This window comes from Anarhichas minor, unplaced genomic scaffold, assembly GCF_050575085.1.
Source record: "Anarhichas minor isolate MPS153535 unplaced genomic scaffold, ASM5057508v1 ptg000007l, whole genome shotgun sequence".
In the NCBI taxonomy this organism is placed as follows: domain Eukaryota; kingdom Metazoa; phylum Chordata; class Actinopteri; order Perciformes; family Anarhichadidae; genus Anarhichas; species Anarhichas minor.
Window position 1 is genome coordinate 19401963 of NW_027466453.1, and position 24190 is coordinate 19426152.

General features: G+C 44.5%; 1 protein-coding gene across 1 annotated transcript in view; it reads left to right on the forward strand.

Annotated features, from left to right (window-relative positions):
* Positions 1 to 849: 849 nt before the first annotated feature.
* The window catches only part of srcin1a (SRC kinase signaling inhibitor 1a), a 47147-nt gene continuing 23806 nt past the window's right edge, over positions 850 to 24190 (forward strand). Inside the window, exons 1-6 of the mRNA XM_076086724.1 lie at positions 850 to 865; positions 9531 to 9560; positions 10415 to 10761; positions 16415 to 16441; positions 23266 to 23461; positions 24045 to 24056. Of these exons, the coding sequence (XP_075942839.1) occupies positions 853 to 865; positions 9531 to 9560; positions 10415 to 10761; positions 16415 to 16441; positions 23266 to 23461; positions 24045 to 24056 (625 nt within the window). The 5' untranslated portion in view covers positions 850 to 852. The remainder of the gene's footprint in view (positions 866 to 9530; positions 9561 to 10414; positions 10762 to 16414; positions 16442 to 23265; positions 23462 to 24044; positions 24057 to 24190) is intronic.

Consider the following 24190-nt stretch of genomic DNA (forward strand, 5'->3'; position numbering starts at 1 on the left):
TCTGCTGGGAGAGAAAAGGCAACAAACTACATGTCAGAGCCAGCTCAGTAATCCTGCCCCGTAAAAGAAGTAACCTGAACTGTGCTGCTCCACCAGCAGCTGAGATCCCCTTATTTAACCAGCAGCGGTGATGAGATTTACTGCAAATTACACATCATTACACGATCGTTAGGAAACCTTAGGCTCCCAGTCTTAGCAGCACAAATCGGGTTTTTGGCTTTCCCTCCGCTGAAATGATATTAAAATAATAATAATCTTGTTTTGGTGCTTACGTGTTTAATTAGACACGAGAACAAGAACAAAGAAAAAACATTAGATGCCATTTGCAATTACCTTGCATTTCTACCGCAGCGCTGTGTTTGTCTCTTGGTGGAACCTGACAAATCAAGCGGGTTAATTCAATATCAGGTCTTTAGCGAGCTTTTACACTTCAAGATTATTTGTACCCTCACATCTTAAAACTCACACTTCAGTTGTAACTGGAGGGGGGCGGTTAAACACCTTATCATAACTGTTGTTTTGTCTATTTATAAAGTTATTTTACTTTTTAACAGCTCTAACTCTGGTCATTTATTTATTCTATTATCCGCCTTGTCTGATCATCGCAGTAAAAAAAAGAGATGATTTCCATCCTGTGCGCGAGCCTTGATTTATTTAATGTTACGTCTCTTTTATTTCACACCTCTTCTCATTATGTACCTACTGGTTTTGCCTCAAGGGAGCATTTTAAGAGATTTAAAACTTGAAGGGTGGTTGCTGCAGTGTTGTTAAAAAGTCATCCCGGCTCTCACTCTCCCACATTCAGTTTTGAAGTTTTGACACTTCTGCTTTCCTACAGACAGTCTTGGCAGCATGCCTTCAGAATGCTGTTGTATAATCAGCCTGATGCTGTCAGCGTGTTGTCCTCTGGAGGAAAGAAACAGTAAGAGGCTCTGACCTGTCCGGACTCGGCTTAATGAACCTCCAGTCGGTGATGCACAGTAACAAGAAATACTCTCTTACTCTATGTAAATAGGCTCCCCAGAAACTGTTGTTGTTTCCAATTACTTTTCATTACATTTTAAAAGAAAAAATATTTATTTCATTCATTTAACTTGTATGTCTACAGGGCAGGTTGGTTTAGTATGTATGTTCTTTTAGAGCAATGCCCTGTTAACAGCTTAATAAAATAACAGCAACGTAGGCGGACAGACACATTAATAAAGCAGGACTCAGACAGTATACAATGCATTCTTCATGTTCTCTGTGCTTTAATGCCACATGTACCGTAGATCAGTAGAATAATGTGAAACCATTTATATGACTGTGTATGCGGGCACAAGACAAATACAAACGTGGGACCGAGACATGAAACCACAGCTCCATAGCTCCATAGCTCCACAGTGCTACCTGTGGTACCTGTGGTACCTTTGAAGCTGCGCTGATGGATGTTTTTCTACCGGCCTCTTGGGGGCGGAATAATAACAAGCTGACAGAAACACAAGCCTGACATTCATTTTATAGAGTTCTAAAGCCTAATGTGTAATCAAACAATTACCTATTTTCACACAAAGGACACGAGGAGAAATATTAATATTAATTTAGAGCAACAAAAATAAAAATGCTAATGTTGAGACTGAACCATAACCGTAAATCAGTGTGAACTAAAAGAAGCTGTGCAGAGCTGGGTGATGAATCTCAGTGGGTTCAACACTGCGAGCGACCCCTTTCACATTACGTCTAATCAATTGATTCATTGTTAAACATATAGATAAAACATATAGCATAGTGCAACTTTAAGTAGGCATTACAATTCTCCAGTGTGGATTCCAGCCATAACAGCCCTACTGCACACACACACACACACACACACACATACACACACACACACACACACACACACACACATACACTCACACACACACACATACACACACATACACTCACACGCACACACTCAAAGCAGAGAAACAGGAATCGTGAAAAGATTCATAACTTCCTTTCCGCCCTCTTCCTCAGGCGCTGCCTCCCCCTCTTCATAATAACCCGGCTCATCTCATGAATATGCAGTCGCTCCGTGTATCAGCTCAGATAGAGAGGACTTCTTAAATCTCCCATTTAAGATTTTCTTTGCTGCTTAAGCTACTCCACCAAATTTCACCCCATCACTCATATTGCAGTCAGTGGGTGCTTTGCTGCTTTTTATGCGCCAATGTTTATCTGGATGTCTGTGTGTGTGTGTGTGTGTGTGTGTGTGTGTTGTAAATATTACAGGGCCTATGGGACAGATAATGACCTATTAAACCGGAGTGATTTAGTATGGAGTCCTTGGCAGCCATCACAGGGGTCTATTACCAGCGAGCGACCTCCTCACGAGTGTTTTTCTGCACGCTTTTCTATTTTTGTATTTATCAGCTGTGGCTCGTCCTCAGTACAGCAGCTTTAATGCAGCTAGAAGGCCTTTAATGTGCGCTCCTTTCCTTTCAAGTATAGGGCTCTCCATGTGGCTCATGCGTGTTCTGAGGGAGATGTGTGAGCAAGATAAAAGAACAGCCGGCAGAATCTGATTAGACGAGAGTTTTCGTCCACCTGCCTCTCACAGAGTTGGCCTGTTTGCATGATAAGCGGTCGCTGGTAACCCCTCAGGAGAGTTTGTCTCTGTCCCTCATGTCTCCCTCCTCTACTCTCTTTCTTTAAAAGGAAGAACTTAACTTGTTTGCTCATCTTCAGTAATTATTCAATTAAAAATAACAGGTGCTACTTGTGTACTTGAGAGATGGACTGTTATGTTATTCACTGCATGCTTTTTGTTGTTGGTCTAATTGGAGGCTCCTATCCTATTATAAATGGAAAAATGTAGCAAGGGAAATAAACAGCATTTTTTTTGTATTTGACTAATTAAAAATACAGCATTGATAATTACAAAATAGTTTTAAATCAAGACAAATGCCTCTATTTATAAACCCCAGTCCATGGTTGTCATAGTTCAGTGTTCAGTGTGTTCATTTGTGAGGAAAAACAGTTGGATGGTGACGATTGTTCTTTTCATTCTTTGTCTTGTTGCTGCGTTCATCTCTTGGCTCGCTGGCCCGGCTGTGAGCTGCTCAGCTGAATCCATTGAGATTAGCTTGAAAGCTCACCGGGCACATCTCCGACGAATTCAACATGTACAGATAGATGTTTGTGTGTTTTGCCGTCTAAATATTGTGGTTTCTGTGTGTTATGTTGTGAGTATTTGGGGGGGGGGGGGGGGGGCTGTTTCTTCAGCATTGCTTCGTTTGATCTGAGTCCACTGTGTTACAGTAATACTGCAGACTAAAGGACGGTTATGTGGAGTCAGCTGCCTTGAGCTGGAGGTCCTGGATTTGAGCTCTTGTTCCATGAGGCTGATCTTTAACTAACACGTGGGCGGGGTCAGACAGGGAGAGACATTTCCAGCATTTGTGATCAATAAGGTGTCATAACAAAACATCACATATTTGATTGCTCTGCACATTTGTGCGCTGCCTCGCAGTCCGTGTGGCAGAAGACCAAGCGTATTACTTTGCCCTGTCGGTGGTTGTGTTGTCAGCAACAGCCTTGTTGTGATGTCGTGATGACTCAGGCCTGACGGCTGCATTTGTCATTCTTACTCACAGTGTGAAACACCCCCACCTTAGTTTATGGGCTTTGATATTAGCAATATTTGGTTTGAACTGAAACTAAATGAGAAAGAATCTAAACTCTTAAACCACCATCACCATGAGAACCTCAGTGTTCATTTTAAGTTATTCGGTTTCATTCTTTATCCATAGTTTATCTCTTGCGGGCTACTTAATGGCTCAGCTTGAAACCATTTTTCTCATATTTTTGCATGGATTAGTGCATTTAAGATTACTTCTATATTCAAAGTCAGAGCATAGTTTTCCAGGGTTGTCTGTGTATTTTCCTGGTTTTTTAATGGTTTCCATTCACTGTCATCTGGTGTACAACTACTTTCAGAGACATCCACCATACGGAAAATACAATCTGCTTTTATTTTGGTCAAAGTTCGATCATTTTTTTGTTCGATCACAAACTGATTTGTATTACATGATGAAATGACACAAGATGTTGACAACAATGACTCCACTTATATGTGGTTTAGATAAATAATCTAAAGCGTGTGAAAACACTGGTACGTACGGTGGAGCTTTAGACAATGAGGAAAACAATGAGGGTTGATTTATGCTGCACTGCATCCCCCCCCCCCCCCCCCTGCAGTGCAGCTCTTTGACTGAGGCATCTGCCACCTGTGACGACCAGTCAGCGCTGCGCCCCGCGGAGATCACAGGTCAACTGTGTGAAGAAGCTCTGTATGCAGGCAGCCATGACGTCAACAAACGTCTTATTCTCCGTCTACCGTCTCTTAAACTCTTATTACCTCCGCCCGTCTCCACCTAGCATCTCATTGACGGCAGCGTCCGCCTCCCCAGTGAGGTAAACTGAGCAGCACTGATGTAACGAGATGTGGCTCGAGGGTCTTCTTCACACCCAGTGTGCTGTAATGTGCTGAATGACCTGGTTCAACAAAGCCTGTAATTAAGAGGCTCTCTCGCCTGCTGCTTGATCGCTGTTATTCCAGGAAAAGACGGCAGGCTTTTACCAGGATGACGAGTCAAACAAAGAATGTGCATTACTGTACGCCTGCTACCCCCCCCCCCCCCCTTCTCTGTCACATTTATACATCATCTCTTGCATTTATCCTCCAGTTGAAAACACACATTTGTGTTTCCAGCTACAGACGGCCCCAGAGATGTTGCCGTGGAGCCGCGGCGCGCTCGATTTGTCTGAGTGCGTGCCTTTTGTGTATTAACAGGTGCTTTGCTGGATCCACATTGCTGCTGCGATTTTAACTTGGCTGCCTACACAGTATTCCCCAGCACCTCCCAGGGAAACAACGCTTAGGGGGGTCGGGAGGGTGAGGAGAGAGAGAGGCAGATGATGGATAGACAGAGGAGAGCAGCAGGTGAATAGATGGGCACTTCACTCCTTGTTGTGCACGGTTTACTGATCAAGAAGGCGACAGATTGCAGTTGTCTCCGTCAGTTTTTTAGGTGAGGCAGCCTGATGCCGTCTCACTGTCTCGCCCCGTTACTGCGTCCAGCAGCACCGACACGTTAGCGTTGACCTTTCTCTGCCCGGCCGTCAGTTTCACCCCTTTTAACTCTCCTCTCCCGGCACAGCGGTGCCTGGAAGCTCTCGCAGATTACCTTAATGGAGAGTGCACATGCCTGCTGGTTTATGTGTCTTTTTGCCCGGAGCCTCACTGTTTTAAGTGGAGAGCAAGCTCAACGCAGCGAGATAAGAGAGATGGAAACAAAAAGTTCCTCTTTCAAGTTCGGAGTCGCTCTTCTACCGGCTATTCATTGAAATCCGAACGTCTACTATTTGCACTATTCAATTTCAAGGTTTGCGTGACAGCTCGCAGTCAGTGAGACGGGAGTCACTTACCAGTCCTCTTTGCAGGATTAGTAATTATGTAGCAGGGGAAGTCGTTGTAGCTACAACAGCCGGCACACGAGCTGGTTTCAGTGTGTTAACTTCACCGTCTCTTCATGTGGCTTTCGGGTGATGATTTAAGGTCTTAAACTAGTTGGGTCTTGAGTTGTGACCTGCAGGCCTGATTGGTGTTTTTTTTTCAGAAGGTTACGTTTAATCCTGCCTCATCCTTCTGGTTATTTGTTTTAACTGTTCCCAACGGAGCTTATAGAGTTGCAACAGCTGAAGGCCTCACAGATTGACTTATTTCCTGTAGCCTGTAGCCTTTAATAGACGTGCCGGATTAGCAGTTTGCTGCACTTCTCCTCGATTTTTTTTACCTCTTTCCCTCCTTCCTCCCTGGTTAATATTCAGCCGGTCTATCCGCCCTGTGCTGTCACGGCCGGCATCCCACAAGGAGCCCTGCCGTGCTTGCGGTAAATTAGGCTGTGTATCGGAGGGAAGAGCCGTGCCTGGCCTTCCCAAACCATCTGCATAACGGCAGACCTTCTGGGGAGGACGCTGCACGATCAGAGAAACTAAATAACATGGGATGATAAAAATATTCACAAGAAGAACGAGGATAGATGTCTGAATGCTTGGTTTAATTATAATAACCAGTTATTAAACGATATAATATATATATATATATATATATATATATAAGAGCTGTGCAACACGGATATCAGTAAATTACATAAAAACAAGAAAACAGTTACGTATTGACACACATGATATTTTACATTTAATTTTAAACTCTCAACCTTCAGACATCAATGCTTCGTCTCTACCAGCTGAGCTACCCGGACTCAGTATTATTATACTGCTATCAAATTATTTTACAATACAAGTTTTCCTTTCTTTAGGAATCTGGTGGCGTTCATTAATATGAAGTTTGTCTGCTGAAATGAAAATGTCTTGCTCTCATCTAGATCATTTAAATCAGCACAGCTGAAGAGCAAACACACTTCAAAGTTGTCTTGACACGTCGAGGACGGAGCGTTCTGTTTCACCGAGTTTCTTAAACTGGCAATTTCTTTTTTCGATTTATTACCTTCTTGTTTATTTATTCACCGATGCCACTTGCTTCCCCTGATGGCTGACGTTTCACAGTCGAGACTATTCAAAACACAGCGGGAGAAGACCTTGTGCTGCGCGGCAAGTGCAGAGAGGTGAGACAGGCAGCATTCAGAGAGCCACACTTCAAACTGTAATGAACACTTCACAGACATAAAGCCCTCAAAAAGTACTTCACCCAAAGTTTTACCAGTTTCTACTGAAACAGTTAGCCAAGTAAATGATTACTCAATCAATATAAAATGATTAAACTATTTAGATAATGAAGGAAAAATCTCATTTCACGTTTTTCTTTGTCATATATATTTATCCATTTTGGACAGAAAGCATTTGCATCCTCTCAAGTACATGTTTTATTTCAGACAGTTGTGACTCATGTCGCTCCGAGGTGCAGCTGCATATGTGTTTAATAAGTATGGAGTGAAACCTGTGAATTTAGATTTAGCTATTAAAGAATGTTTGCATATGTGCAGTCGGCAGCTTCCTTACGGTTCTGCGAGACTTGAAGCCTCTCTTACACCCCCCAACTCCCTCTGACCCACTTGTTTAACATGCTCGAAATATAAAGCTACGCACGCCTGCCTCTTCCAAATCCATCAAAGCAAACCCGATCCACTTTCCTGCTCACCTCCTGATTCTCCATACCAAATGTCCATGCATACGATTTGCAGCAACTTCTCTTCCCGAGTTGAAAGTCCAGTTGATCAGGTGACTGTAAAGGGAAATAAATCCCCACCTTTCCCTCTGTGTGCTCCAGGATTTGACTGTGATGATGCAGAATATTATTATGGATGTGTGATGATAGTTGTTGTGGGTGAGTTGGCAAACGCCTCACGTCACGGACTAAATTTTCCTCCGTGTATAAATAACCGACTGAAGGCGGCAGAGACTGGTGACTCAAACAAAGTGAAAAGTTGAGAATGTGGCTCGGTGGAATGCAGCACGGATCTTTATAACTGTGAGAGAGAATGTCTGTTGATTGCGATATAAGAAATAGATGCAAAAATCCATTTGTCTGTGAACCAGCCTCCCCTGGTGGACGGAGATTTTCGGCTTAATCTGCTTTGCATAAACCCAGAGAAACAGCACGTGGAGTTGGCCTGTTTGATCTGAGCGTATTGGTCGTTAGAGGGGTGGGGGTTGTTCGTTTTTTTTACCTCGCTTGTTTGTCTTGTCTTATCTCTCAAGGCCCACAGTAGCGGACTCCCTTTTATTTCGGCAGGTTAATGCTCTGGACTGTGCTCTCTATCTTGGCAGTGCAGCACAGGTCTCGTTGGCCGGGGCTCGCAGATGTTATCGCTTCTGATTGCGGCCTCCCGTTGTCACCCAGGTCTTCTGTTATTTCCTTGACCAACGTGCATCTTTTCCTGGAGGTTCTTAGTCTCTGTAGTTGCTGCAGACCCAGACTCGCTGACAGACGTCGCTTTCTTCCTGTGATAGAGCGGTCACCAGAAACCCACCCCATCAAGGCTCCTTTATGTAAGTTTAAATGATGCTGGCGTCGCGTGGGCTCGCACAGATTGTTTTGGCTGTCAGGGTTATTGTCTGCCAGCTTATGTGGAAATATATTAGCTGTGAATGACGAAAGCGGAGACGATAAACTTGTTCCCATTTTCTATTCTCGCTCTTCTGCCCACACAACGTTTACTCCTGCAGTGTTCAAGATGAGGGCTTTGCATACAGCTTCGGAGAGTATATCCACAGACTGCAGTTTGGAAAGTTTTTAGGCTCTATTCCAAAGAGATGCTGATCTTTATAAAAAAGTTTCTTTTGGCAAGCCACGAAGTTGTATATCATTTCAACTTCTGTTAGGCCCATAACCTTCTGCAGTTGATGAATATAAATGTATAAATATATTTTCATTCTCTTCTCAGCTTTATGTTTATCTAGAGGCAGCGTAGCCTACTCAGCTTTTCACTTGTCGTGGATGCTCAGTCACAATAATAAGCCTTAGTCTATAGGCCTATAGCTTTGTCAGCCATTGTAATGGGGCCCTTGAGTCAGGTCCTTGTTAGCTGATGCACAATAAGCTCCCGCCTAATGAAGTGTAAACCGGAGATCTGGGAGGCTGCGACGGGGGCCAGATGAACACGGCCGGCAGCCTTGATGTGCAGCGGAGAGCTCAATGCTAATGCTATTAGCCAGGAGGTCAGTCCATTTCACATCACCCCGTGCTCAGTTTATCAGCGCTTCATAATGGGGCTGGATGTAAGGGCACGGTGTTGAAACGGTTGATCGCACTCTGAGTGCGCTATCCTCTCCAGCGGATGAATAGAGTGAGAGACGGGTTCACAACAGTAGTGCCGTTTGATGGCAGCTGCGTTGGATTAACGGCCGGACCTTCTGCCCTGAACAGGCTTCTTCTGTGTTAAAGTTTGTCCACTGGAGAGCGTCGCAGCTCCGTCGGGCCTCCGTCTGGCCGCTCTTCCTCCGCGTTCATTAACAGTCCATTTGTTGCTCCGGCCCTGAGGAGCCGTCCTCTGCTGCTTACTCACTCAGCTCCTCCTAATGCTGCTGATGAGCCTTTAATGTACAGATGGTCTGCTTCATGCAGCTCTATTAAGCCTCAGCACTTTTTATACTTTTAGTTTCACCAGGTTTTTTATTTTATCCATCTCTGATGTTATTGGTTTTTCTACGTGCTTAAAGTTCATATTGAATTAATAAGCTATTTGGTCAAATATGAAGGAATGTCTTGTGATTTCTGTGTAAAAAGCATGATATTCAATATTCATTTATCATCCCGCAGGTTATAGTACGACACTATTAGTATTCATAGCAAACCATCTCCCCGTATGTTAACCCTTATCAAACATCGTAATGCATAAATAATGCATTAACTGATTGTAATTCAGAGAAAGTGCTCCTGTCTCACGATAGCTCTTTTCTGATGGTCATGTGACGTGTCCTGGCGTGTTTGCTTGCACATCTGTGCACAAACACACAAATTAACCCTTCGCATGTTTCTCTTCTAGCCAACTCCGGGGCCTGTTTCCCTAAACAAGGTAACTCACCGGGCGAATGGCTCCCTGCTCTTTTCATCGCACTTTGAGTTCATTCATTTTTTCCAGTCACATTTTATTTTTATATTCTTTTTTGTGCACCCATACATTCTCCTACCGGCTGTGTCCGTCTCCCTTCCTGTTCGCCGTCATCCTCGGGCTGTGTCGCCCGTCAGTCAGAGCACCGATAAAAGGCCAACGGCCGTCAGAGTGATGCTCCTCCTTAAAGGATGGACAGCAGAATCAGTAGAGTCCAGACAAGAGACAGTGAGAATATGTAGAGAAAGTGTCGGAGGGTGTCGGGGGATGGAGGGAAAGCTCAGATAGCTGAACAGGAGGAGCGGGTGAGAAAGAGCGAGAACCGGGAACAAACATGAAGGAAGTGTTCCTGACTGACTTTCAATCACCACAAATTTCAGTATTTAGTTTTTCTCTGTTTCCTAAGAAAACAACGAAAGCCACTTAAGACAACAAGCATATCACAATGGAATATCCAGCAAGACAAACGTTTGAGCCTCTTCCTTTGATCTATCTTAGAAGCGTTTTATTTTTCTTCCCTTCAGAACTTGAAATCAATAATTCTGCAGGGAACTGCTTCGTCCTGGTGGCAAATCTAACATCTCATTTCTCTCTCTCTTGCTCTGTCTCTCTCCTGTCCACTCTCATTCCCTCTGCTCCGTTTGTTTCCACCTATGTGTGCCTGCTCTGTGTGTGTGTGTGTGTACGTATCCACCCTGAAATCTTTCTGCACGCTTGTGTGTGTGTGTGGGGATTCACCTCTTTTTCTTTTCCACCCCCTTCCTTCTTTTCTTCCTTTCCTTTATCCTCCCTTCCGCTCTTCTGTCCTCGTCCCTCAGATGCCGAGCGTGGTGGCGGTCACATGATCTCGACAGATGACTTGGAGTATCCGCGAGAGTACCGGACTCTGGGCAACAGCGCTCGGCGCTTCTCCAACGTGGGCCTGGTGCACACGTCGGAGCACCGCCACACCGTGAGCGCCGCCCAGAGCCTGGAGGCCCTGACCAACCTGCACAAGGTCGACATGGAACGCAAGAGGGACGCCTTCATGGACCACCTGAAGAGCAAGTACCAGCAGCAGCAGCAGCTGCAGCATCCGCATCACAGCCCGCACCACAACCCGCCATCTCCCTCGCCTTCCCACGCCAGCATGAGGGGCACGTCAGAGCGGTCTGCACGAGAACAGGTACGCAGTTCACGTAGTTCATGAGGGATTTATTGTCCTTCAAAGGAATTGTGTCTGATAATATTTATCAATACATTTCATGTGTCTGTTTTTCATTTGGAGATACGTGACTCATTTGGCGTTCGGTACACGTTTCTTTTGGCGATCAAACTGGTCAATGTTGTCATATTGGGGACAGAAAATAGTCTGCATGCGTAGAGAGAAAAATAACACTTAATAGTTTGGGTCCAGTCAGGCAACAAAAAGTCTCTTGTCGGGTAACTTTCAGAGTGAGAGCAGCACAAAGCTTCACATTGTGCTCATTGAAATAATTGAGAGACGGAGAGAATAAGTGAGGGACGTCCGTCAGGAGGTCTTTGTGTTATTAGAGGCCGTCATTAAACTGTCACAGCTGAGCTTTTCTTTGTTTCACTGCTGCCAGGACCTGCAGAACGTCACAATGCTGTTGAGGTGTGAAGGAAGACGAGAAGTCACACACATAAACGTATTAAATGCAAATGCAGTTATCTGAACTTATCAAAAAAAAGTGTTAAATTCAACGTGACGTGACAGAAACGCACACCAGGAGACAGGACAGAATGAAAGGGAGCGAGGGTGAGGGGGTGAGGGAGGGAGCGTGAGGGAGCGAGGGCGGGTGAAAGGCAGGTGGAGTCCGTAGTTGCCGTGGCAACCTCTTTCCATAAATGGCAAGTAGGGATATCGCGTTGCAAAGGTCAGGTTGTGTAGAGAAGCAGGAACTGCACGATGATGAAGACCGAAGGGAGAGAGGAATAACGAGGCAGACTGTTAAAAAATATATATCCAGGAGACTGGACAGACCCTGAAGTGACGGGGTGTCTTCTCTGCACGGAAGGAGGGGAGGAGCAGAGCCCAGGATTTCTTGTCATCTCGTGGATGTGCAGAGCGTGGACGGCGAGGGAGGCGGGGGGAGGGAGGAGCTGGAGAGGAGCGCAGCAGCCAGTCAAGCAGCCCGCTGCTCAATTAGCCAGCACCAGCAAGAGCCAGCCACCCATCTGCGAAGGAGTTAATCGGCTGGTGTTGTAATGAATTAAATAAAGAGTTTCCGCCGCATGTGCTACTGGAGAGCAAGAGAGAGAGAGAGAGAGAGAAAGGGGGAGAGAGAGGTAGACTGAGCGAGGGAGAGGGGAGGGAGGGTTAGAGAAGCATAGTGAGGGAGAGACGGGTAAAAACACGATGAGGATACGCTGCACCTGACGGACAGCCTGGGATGACCGGAGTGGTGGACAGGTGCACTGCAGGTGAGACGGGACTGGAAGCTTGAAACTGGTAGCTGGATGCTGTTGTAGAGAGGTGTGTGTGTGTGGGGGGGGGATAAGGACGTGGCAGCTGGGATTACATTCCACGCCTGTTGTGTTTATTGTGGTTGTTGTGGTGACGGCGTGCATATGCAGCAGGCTAGACGAAGGCTGAGTGGACGACACTGTAAACTGTACACAGATTATTTTTGTGCGTCCGGCTGAGCGTTAATTTGCTGTGCAGACGAGTGTAGGTTTTTTAGAGAGAGAGAAAAGGGCGAGAGGCTGCGGTAACGTTTGAGACGGCAATCTAGACCGGAGGAGGATTGAAGGGGAGGGAGAGAGAGAGAGAGAGAGAGAGAGAGAGAGAGAGAGAGAGAGAGAGAGAGAGAGAGAGAGAGAGAGAGAGAGAGAGAGAGAGAGAGAGAGAGTGAGTGAGTAAGAATGGTTGTGGTGAGGAAAAGGGGGGCGGGGGTGCAGAGAGGATGACGACATGAGAAAGAGACGGGAGGTGGAGGAGGGGTGGAGTGAGTGCAGCCTGCTTTACATGCCGGTCAGGTAACGCAGCGCTACACTCTGTGAGGCTACGTCCTTCACTGTGCACACACACACACACACACACACACACGCGCCTGTGTGTAAATACAGGGGAGTCTTTATCGCATTTTTGCCCCTCAGCCCAAAGTTTAATCTGACATCTCAATACATACTCCAGGAACACTGTGTCATTTGAGATCAAAGCATATTTAATACCACAGGATTTTAATGATGACAAGATTCATTTGAGCCAAGAGTTTCCTCCAGGAGGTAGCCTGTCAACGATTGACAGTAGAAAACCATGTCTTGAATATAAAGTCTGCACAGAAGAAATGGATTCAATTCAATCGTATTTATTTGTACAGCCCAAAATCACAAATCTGCCTCAAAGAGGGTTTTACAATCTGTACATCCTCTGTCCCAGGACCCCCGCATCACAACAGGAAAACCTCCCCCAAAAAAACACTTCAATGGCAGAAATAAAAGCAGAAACCTTTGGGAGAGCAACAGAGGAGGGATCCCTCTCTCAGGATGGACAGAAGTGTGAAAGATGTCATGTGTACATGACAGAATTACAGCACAGTCAATGCATATGATATAAATGATTCATAGAGTGAGAGTAGAAAGCAGAATAATGATTGAAAAATGAAAAGGGACGGTTGCAGTGGTGACTGCCAGGATGAAGGGTTGTTAAGCTGCAGTCAAATAGGCTCTCTGGAGTTCACGCTCACACCCTCTCAGTGACGTATTTGCGACTCAAAGTCCAAGTTCAGTGTATCTGCGGTTGTCAGCGGAGCAACGGTTAAAGCACCACGAGGCGGTGAAGAATGAATGTGTTTACTTTACTTGTGAGTGAGCCTCATTAAAGCAACAAACAAGAGAAACACTGGCAGAGGCAGACACACCAGACCACAAATCACCTCCGCACCATTAAAGCCAGCCCTCAGTCATTTAGCTTTGTGGGGAAAAATACAATTATTAACGATGTCTGAACAAGTGAACAGCAATTATTTATGACGCACCGATGGAGCTGCTGAGCCGCTGTCAGTTCAGCAGCTTTTCAAGGACAACGCTTTACTGGCTAATGACACAGAATGATCGGGTAGTCAAGGCCAACTCAAGTCCAACCTCCTGTATGTTATCACTGAAAGGGAACCACTTTACCACCGTGACCTCTCACCCCCGAGTCTTACCGAGAACTAGCTTTGTGACCCTCAGAGGAGGTGAAGATTTACCTGCATAAAAACTTTCTATGAAGACAAACAGCTTTGCTTTAAACTATGTGATAATATATTTATTTTTTTTAAAGTGTTTTTTGTTTTAACCCATTATGGAGAGTTTAATCCTTTAATCCTCCCGGACAGCGACATTAATACGACATTAAAAAAAAGTAGATAACAACTAGCTAGGAGACAGAAATTCTCCTCAGCGTCACATCAAAGACGTGTCTTTAATAATAATTGCTTTGACATATTTTGGTAGAAATGTATATGCTATGGGGGGAAAAAAGAAGCGTGGGTAGAGATTATGCTCCGTATCGTTTTGAGTGTCCCACTAGGCGGATATATGCACTGTGTTTTTTTTTTATTATAAACAGCACGGCCACATTAAAATGCCTGAGAACAGCTTCTACCTTTCAGAACGAAGGTTAGAACATTCACTTGGCTCGGTTTTATATCCTAGATAGATGACTTGTAATGGGTTTCATTATGTTGCTGCTATTGTTTCCATCTACTAGTGTTATTATACACCAACTACATTGTGTCCCATTTCCATCTTATCCCTCCACTAATACCACCGCTATTAACTCCAAGCAGGTTTTAAGTACGTAGTGCGTTCACACTGGAAAGGTGACTGAGTTTGACTCAAAGATGCAAGTATGCAGATTTAATCTGCTTGATTCTTGAGCGGGCTGTCGCGTTGCATTCGTTTAAAGACGCGGTGAGCAGCACATTAGCAGAGCAGCAGCTTCAGTGCTTTGTTTGGTGAGTTCTCACTGCAAAAGTGACAAATAAAGTAAACTTAAAACGGTGCAGGAAGTAAATTAAAAAGGAGGAGCTGCTTGTAGATGGAGGTAAAGCAGCTTCAGGAACAGAAAGTAAACACTGCATATTTGGAAAACCCTTTTTGACGTCTAACCGGCAGTGTCATCCTGTTAGTATAAAACGGTTTAATATGTTGATTTCTTGTATGCTTTGGGGCGTCTGTGGCTCGGGGGAAAGAGCGGGTCGTCCTTTAATCACAAGGTTGTCGGTTTGATCCCCGGCTCCTGTCGTCCGCAGTGAGACACCGAACCTCACGTTGCTCGCCGGGCGCCCAAAATACTTAGGATGGGTTAAATGCAATGTTCAACGTTCATGTATATATGTGACGAAAAAAATTTAGTTTACGTTGTTTCTTACTAACTGCAAAACAGTATACTTTAAAAGGCGGCGCACACATTTATATACAGTAAGTACTTAGTGTAGAATTGTGACACGGCTACCGTAAAGTTTGGAGTTTTATTAGCGGTGTCATTTCAAAGTCAAAGTTTGATTACAATTTGTACAAAACCGCACTTCTTGCGTACCCACTGCCAATTTTGTATATAGTACTTGCAGAATACTATTAGCGTGTAGTATGGAATTGGGACACAGCGCTAGGCTTTATAAAATCTGTGTTAGACCAAATGTTACTTAATCATGGGTCTTTGGATTCGTGTAACTATAACACTTGATTGTATGAAATCCAAGCAAGCAAGTTGCACCACAGTACATTAAGAGAAGAGAGTCAGAGAGCGAGAGAAGAGCGTAAAGTGAAAGAGACCATCAACGAGTGGCATCGGGGCCAAATGAGGGGACATTAAGTGAAAGATCAGATCACAATAAAGTAATAATCGGCTGAAAACGCTCCCTCTGATGCTCCTGTTTACTGAAGTAATCGAGGCTTTTGTAGAGACAGTGTTAAAATGGAAAGCTGATGATGAAAAACCTCCAACTATCATAAATCAAAACTTGCCTGTCACTTTTTTTCCCTCCGTGCACCAGGAAGATAATGTGGTTCCTGCAGAACGGAGACTGAACGGACTGAAAATTGCCTGCAGATAAGAATAAGAACTAGAATAAGAGTTTGGATTAGAATTAAAATTCATGAACTCTGCCCAATCTTTTTTAAATTTCTCATGTCATTTTTTGCCTCGGCCTGGTTTTGACTGTGGGGTAATTCTGTTTTAATGGAAAGCTCACATCCCGAGGCCAACACGCGAGCACCTTTTCCTACATGACCGGGCAGCGGGGAGGGCAGAACGGACACGAGGGATTCAGCGTGGGCCGCTGGGAATTCAAAATGAAAAGTAGCACAACGGGTGGATGGAGAGCGACGCAGACAGCAGCGAGCGAGGAGGAGACGGAGCGGCGGCTTGCCTTTTGGTGGAGAAGTCTGGGAGAGAGGCCAACATCGGAACAACAGAGTGGGCGGCTGTTTGATTCAATTTCACTCTTTTCATTTCCTCCCCCTTCACCAGTTAGGGGCCAACAGCGCAATCTTGTTTCAGGTGCGCTGTAACCCGACGCCTGCAGAACACAGCCTCCTTCCTACATTACCACCAATCACACGTAATGATTGTGGTTTAGATTCGATGGCGCTGTCCACAATTTTAACGGATCATAGAAAACGGAACACGCGACAAGAAAACGGTTTAGGAAATGCAACTGATTTTGCTTTTTGGGGAGGATGCATTCACACTCTTATCCCCTCTCCAGTCCCGCTTGTTTAAAGCACCATTATTTATTATTTTTGTTTCGACCAGTATGAGAGAAGAATCTAACTTTTCTCTTTCTGTCTCCCTCGCTTCCCTCTTTTGTCCTTCATGAACTTCACAGCAACAGCCCAACTACTGGAGCTTTAAGGTCAGTGCTGCATGTCTAAGTGTCCCTGTGCGTTTGTCAGTCTCCTGTCCATCGTGTGTGTGCGCGTGTGTGTGTGTGTGTGTGTGTGTGTGTGTGTGTGTGTGTGTGTGTGTGTGTGTGTGTGTGTGTTTGTGTTCTGTGGGATTACGTCAGACTCCTTGGGCATCACCAGCCTATCTCCTTGGTCCTCTTATGCAACACCCAGATCACTTATCATCTCTCTGCTCTTCTGGCAGTGTGTGTGTGTGTGCACGTGTTATTGTGTGTGTGTGTGTGTGCGTTTGCAGAGGTGTCGGGGGGGGGGGTGGCGACAGTTTAAACTTCTCCAGCACCATTTAATCTGCAGAAGACGTCTCTCGGGATTTATGATACCTCAGGCAGCTGGCATTAATGGCTAGAAGCCATGTGACCTTGCTGAAGTATTACTCAGACTGACTGAGACATTAAGAAGACATTTCAGACGTGCCGCTGAGGCATTACTGAAATAATACAAAGACATTAGCTCAGAGGCTTGAGTCACGGCTGGGCTGCAGAGGGTGTGTTATCCACAGGTTGCAGACAGGAAACATGGGCAGAGAGAGCAGCTTCAAGATGTATTGGAAGTTTTAATCTCGTATGCTGGATTTAAAGAGTCGAGCCCATTTGTTGGCCGGTGTTTCCTTTGTTGTGGCATTACACTGCACAAAGGCAGACAGGGGGGTGTGTTATCTAAACAGAGCACGTTAAAGAACATATCGATGTGTGTGTGTGTGTGTGTGTGTGTGTGTGTGTGTGTGTGTGTGTGTGTGTGTGTGTGTGTGTGTGTGTGTGTGTGTGTGTGTGTGTGTGTGTGTGTGTGTGTGTGAGGGAAGAGTCCAGGGCTTATCTGTGGCGTAGTCTTCTGAATCCCTGCTTACAATATCATTTGGACAGGTTGTAAATGTCACTGAATATCAATAGCCACATCCCCTGACCCATGGGGAAGGCGAAGTAATTCATCCCCGACTCCCTCAAGTACTTAAACTTCCAACAAGAGGTCAGACAACTAGAATTTAGAGCCCAGTCCATCACATAAATCTGTTACACGACACGACCGAATGATTTCACTCCGCAGGACTTTCAGGTGGTTTGCTAAACTTTGTGGGTATCTTAGTATAAAAAACATCAAACTAACAAATTCTGATTGTTGATGAAAGAATCGGATCTGAAATGTCTAAACGCTGAATTTGCTGCAAACTAACGATTATTTTCATTATCAAATCATCTGTGGATTCTTTTCTCAATAATCGTAATTTTTTTTTAAATAATGAAGAAATCAGAATTTCTTAGAGACGACTTTTTGCTTCAGACGTCTTGTTTTCTGTGATCAGCGGTCAACAACAATATAGAACAGAGAAAAGACTGAAAAGAGTTGCCTATTCATTTTTTGATGATAAACTAATCAATTAATTGTTGTAGCTCTATAAAAAGTGTACATGTTTCTTATCTTCTGAGTACAGGAAGTTGCTTTTTGTGAATCAAGTGAGGCAGTTCAATGACTGAACAGTGAGAGTTTATTTATTGGCTCCTCGAGGTGCTGCAGCGTATTAAACTGTAGAATGAAGCAACCAAAGTGGTCCAAGTGGAAACAGATCTGAAGCTCTTTGCTTTCAACACAACACCGTCGTCGCCACCTTTTACGTTCACGTCTCATCCGCTTCATTTCGCAGTAAAGCTTGTGAAAGCCTCGTCCTACTCCCTCATCCCACCGGCTCTGATCTAAGCTCGACTCTCCGGATTCACCTGCCTACCCTAAATAAACCCTAGATGAAGCTACTACACTCATCTTCACCTGTATGTATATCAAGGATGTAATCAAATGATTATTATAAACATAAGCTGCAGGTGTTGGACATGGAATAACGAACGGTAAAATATGTATCCTAAAAGAAATTGTCTGTTGATCCCTGCCATGTCCATCAGCTACTGTTTCTTTATTTTCTATCAGAGAAAAACGAGAATCACTTCCAGCAATCTCAGCCACCATCTCCCCTCTGGAAGAGAGGGTCAATCTGCTCCCTCTCCTTCTGAGCAAATCGCTTCACATCGACGCAAAACTCACAGCAATTTGGCAAAGCAATTTGTTCCGTGCATTGATGACTCCAGGTATTATTAAGAGACGGGACTCTAGAGGGGTTACGGATTGTGTGTCCGGGCAGAAGATTGGCCTGAGAGCTGGAGAAGATGGAGAGAAATAATGATAGTGGAGGAAGAGCGAGTAGAGACAATTGGATGGGAGAGAGGGATCGATTTTAAGGAGCTGTTTTCTCTCTCCCTTTTTCTAAAAGTGAGAGCTGTGAACTTCTTTCGTGTGGAAAAAGAGCCGGTTAAGAAGGAGAAAAGTGCAGACAGCAATCGTGGCACCTGGATGCGGCTTTGCCTTCTGCCACTAGAGACTGAGGCGAAGGCAGATCTGTTGACGTAAAGCAGCTCAGCAAGAACCAGAAGTGAGCTGAGGGACAAATGAGGGACGGGATTAAAAAGGAAGGAGAGGAAGACGGATAACTCAAAGCACAGAGAGACACGAGGAAGAGAAAGGCATGATTAGAAGGAGCTGGAGGTAAAAACAGTAGAAGAGATGCGGTTAAGGTGTGAGGATTGTGATCTTAACTATTTCACACCTGTCACTCAAGGAGTCAAACGCCTCATTGTCATTTCACACGCATCACGCCTATCTCTGACATTTCTAGTTAATGTATATCATACACAAGTCCATCAGAATGGCATATCACTTAACAAGGAGATTACTACATGTCCATCTGGTCTCTCTGTCTGTCTGTCTGCATCAAAGTTCAATTTAATATGACAGCAGTCTTAAATGTTAACATTAAATAGCAATAATAAAAACAAGCTCACTACAGTTTCCAACAGCCCGATTCTAAAATAAGGGCTGGGAATTCAACGCTAAACCTTATCCGTACACTTTACAAAATACTCACTTCTTTAACATTTAACCGGCATCTCCACACTGTTCCATTACTCTGGATACGATGTGTTTAACTGGTCCTCCAGTTATTCCTTTGCATCTTTCACCAAAACATACTGTGTGGGTGAACTGCAAATCAATTTTTAAGTTGACATTCATATTAAATATGTGAAAAAAACACATCTTGCGCAAGGTTAAGAGGTTTGCAGACTGTGTAAAACAACATCGAAGTGTCAGAGTTGGATGAGTTGTGCTCTCCCAAACATAAAAAATACATACCATCACTTGACCTGAATCCAGAATGTCCCTGTGTGTGTGCGTGTGTGTGTGTGCATGCGTGTGAAACAAGAAACATGGTGGGAGGTTGCACTGAGTTTAATGCGGTTTGTAGCCTAAGGACTGTTGTCAAGCTTTCCACTCCATTCACGTCTGTTCCGTGTAAGATCATCCTGTTCCCGACTCGTTCCTCTCCTCTGACGTGCCCTTATAACAGTGTAGAGTTCTCCACAGTAATTGAGTGCTGTTGAAAAAGTCTGGATCTCTCTCTGAAAGAAAAGGGTGAGGTGGAGGGAGGGCAGGGGGGGAGGCATCGAGGGAGGATTGTGGAGCAACATAACCAGTTTCCCTCAAATGGAACTCCATCACGTATAACACTGACATGTCTAGCAGGACCAGATGCATGACCAGATGGTGTGTTCGCATATCATATTTACAATGCAAAACGAGATATTTTCGGTTTTCATGTCACATAAACCACCAATATTGAAGTCAGTGTTTCCAGCCTGTTGTAACGCGGCGAGCTGACGTAGAGCATACATAACGACAGCTGCTGTAAGCTTACGCACATGCATACATTGTGTGTTTCATCGTCTTGTTCAGCAGCACATTCGTAGTCGGGAGAATACAACTTTACTCGTTTACTTTCCCTTCACTGTTTCCTTTTTCAGCTGGTACAGAAATTTGAGTCTGCAAACACCGAGAGACCTGAGCTCAGTCATGCAGCACCGTATTCTCAATTCCCTTTTCCTTTTCTTGGAAAGCTCCTACTAGGTTGTTCCGCCTTGAAGTAAAATTCCTGCATGCGATAGTAGAATGACTCAAGATTTTGAAACGGAGCTGCTCTGCGTCTCCCCTCTCAGCCATACAGGGGAAAAATATGAGCAGAGTCTCTCCGAAGAAATCTTTGACACGTTTCAGGCGTGGTGGTCTTTTCAGCCGTGCCCATTCACACTGAAAGCTGCTGTTGCATTTCTGTGCCAAATATATCTCGGGGTGTAAACATGGTTAGGCACCCGGTTCCACTACAGAGCCGGTTCCAAGTTGGTTAAATATCTGCAATTTGTTGAGTCAACTGCCTTTTTTTGTTAGCATTGAGAAGGTGATATGTAGCCTACTGATGACTATGTAGAAGAAAAGGGTTTAAGTTTATTCAGGAATAATTAAACATTTAAGGAGATGTGCTCATCTGCTAACTGAGAGCTAGATCCCTCTCATGTCTGTACAGTAAATATGAGGCTCACGCTAGCAGCTGGTTAGCTTAGCTTGGAAAGCATGGAAGTACATTAGCTTGGTTCTGTCCGGAGGTAACAAAACCTCTAAAGCGAACTGATGGACGTGATGCATCTTGGTTGTTTAATCCCCAAAAAACTGTGTATAAATGAAAATAAGATGTTTTACGGTGGGTCTGACTATTTCTTGGTTGGGACCAGTAACTTCCTGGAGACTCAGCTTTTTATTTACTTTACAGACATGAGAGTGGTGTCAATCTTGTCTTCTTACTCTAAATAAATATAAATAAAAGAAAGAGAATACGCGTATTTGCCAAAGTTTCCAACTCTTCCTTTAAATATGAAGTTAACTGACTTTTGCTTCCTAAAATTAGTGAAATATAGGCAGACTTAAAAGAAGGGATTCAAAGAGAATCTAATTCATTTACAAGAAAAGACTATCGAACCCTAATCTTACTAAGTACAGTCCTGTGTCCAACCCCCTACACTCTTCAAACCACCTCTGTAGCTGCCCGGAGTGTGACACCCTGCAGTACGTGCTGCTGTGTGCTGTGTTGTTGTTCCGTGTGGTCACAGTTTAGATAAATGAGCCTATTAGAAAACAAGGTGGGGGTTATCTGTCAGCATCACCGTCCCCCTGCGTGCACAGACACAGTCTGCCGCCACCATCACCGGACACCACCACTATCATCCTCTGTGTGTGTGTGTGTGTGTGTGTGTGACTGAATTATGTATGATGGTGACAGAAGGGCACGTTATAAAAAGGATGGTTCAGCGTCTCAGTCATGATGGTGGTTTGTTTCTTGCCCTGTAAACAAACATGTGAAAGCATAGCAGTTCATTTAAAGTGGTGGTAGTTAGATGTCGCCACGGCTCGTTTAGTTTAGTCGGCTGCAGTGCAGCTAAAATTACTGGATCAATTGATTGATCGAAGGTAGATTAGCAACACTCATTTAACTCACTGATAAATTAGTCACATGATTAATTAGTACCGATTTATCAAACCACCATGCTAGTCGCTCTGTGAGGCTCTACGTAGGCTCAGTGATGCTCTGAGCTAAATGCTAACGTCAGCATGCTAACATTCTCACAATGGCAACATGCTGGTGTTAAGCATGTGCAACGTTTACCATGTTCGCCATTTTAGCTTAGCTAATAACCATGCTAATGTTTGTTAGTTAACGTTGAACACAAAGTAAAGTTGAGGCTTGATGGGGATGGTGTTAGTTTTTATCAAGTACTTTTTGTTTTGGACACATTTAACCGTGAATGTCTGCACAAAATGTCACGGCAATCCATCTAACAGTTGTTGAGCTAAAAATATACTGAATATCATTTGCTGGTTTCAGTTTGTCCAGTGTGACAATTTGCTGCTTTTCTCTGATTTATTCTAAACTGAATAACTTCTGGGTTCGCACTGATGGTCAAATCATCAATTTGAAGATGCCTACTGAGTTATTTTTGTCAAATTAACAAAATCCTTAATGTTTGTGTAGTTCTGCTGAGAACAGAGGTGGCCGTCTGTGTAGCTGCTGTCTCACATTAATGAAAGCCGCAGTAGATCCATGCTGCAGTTTGACTCAGAGAAGGTAGAGAAGGAAATCCTTGGAAAGAAGGAGAAAACTGTTGTGCTCATGGTGCACGGAGGAGGAGAGCGGCACAACTACTGTACTGTGGCTAAGGATGTGTCTGCCTCTGCCATCCAAACAACCAGCAGACAGCATTCTGGGAGCTCATTACAGAAGCCTCTGAGCTGGAGGAGATGCTACAGCGGTGGGGGGGATCAGGGAGCCAATTCAGTGAGCTCAGCCCCAGCTGCACTAACAGTCTTTCAGCGAGGGACGCTTGGGCATAGGCCAGCATGAAAAACCAACAGTGACAGCGCGGGATTTGCCTGAGCTTCTCCTCCCATCCCACAAGCATTCATTTAAAGTTGGGAGCGGCACGGGGACAGGAGTTGGGATGCGGGAGGTGTGCAAAGTGCAGCAAACATGACATAACTTATGCTGAGCTGGAGGAGCACAGTTTTCCGGCTTAATTTTGCTCCTTAGCCACCATAGGTGATCCATAAAGGCTGGTGCCCTGGAGTGCCGAGCCATTTGAGAACAATTGTGCTTTTCTGCTGCAGCATTCAGCTGATGTCTTGTACTGTGACGCGGCTAATTCTTAGTGAATGGTTGGTAGCTAATTCATTGTCAAGGCCTCGTTAATCTTGTTATGTGGTTGATTGTGTGGTGTCTCATTGTGTGCTCACTGTCTCTTTTTTTTCCGCACAGTCCTACTCCATCTGTCCAATCCATTCTCTCCGCCTTGATTCCACCTTTCAGTAAATAATTGTGTCTCCCCCCCCATGTGTCTTCAACCCGCTGCAGAGCCGCAGTCCACGGCATTCCCAGTCCACCCAGTCTGGGCTTGCCGACCAGGCCGCCAAGCTCTCCTTCGCCTCGGCCGAATCCCTGGAGACCATGTCAGAAGCCGACATCCCCATCGGGTTCAACCGGATGAACCGATTTCGCCAGAGCCTGCCGCTTTCCCGCTCTGCCAGCCAGAATAAGCTACGATCTCCAGGTTAAGATTTGAAGCTTTGCTGGCCGTCACAACATGCTGGTTGGACTGGAGGCAGATTTACAGCTGTGAAGCTGGTGGTGTGCTTACTCAGAGCGGGACAAAGTGATCTACTCTGCTGCTGAAAACGGAAGAGTAGTGATTCCTCAGACAACAAACCTTTTTTTAGTTTCGACACAATGAGCTTGAAAGTGTAGTTTATTATATTCACCATGGAATTATTAAAGCATACTATTTTGTGTAGATAGCTATTTGTTTATCTAACATTTGTGCTACTGTGAGAGTACAGGTTCGACAACAGGTTTACTACAAAAGGGCCGATTAGTGAGAGCCTGGTCCAGATCCAGGAGTGGTGTTACGTTAAGTGAGATTTAAAAAAAGTGACAGTGACAGATCGAGGTCATTTCTTGAATGAGGAGTTGAGACAGAAGGAGATCTCTCCTCTCCATGTCTCTTTACTAACCACTTTGTTTTCTTCTTTCCTCAACTCGTCTGCAATATCCTCTGCTTCCTCTGCTTTGACTTTTAATCACTGGTCTTTCTTTGCTTTGTTTGTTCTTTTTGTTTGTCCCTCGGGTGTATGAAGATGAATATTCAGGTTAGTCAGGCGTCAGACTCATCTTTACCTATAAAATCAAAGGGTTGCAGCACAAGTGGGCTATTTTGGGGTAATTTGATATCAATTGTTGCAATTTTATTATGGATAGGAAGTAAAAGTTACATTTTAAGAAA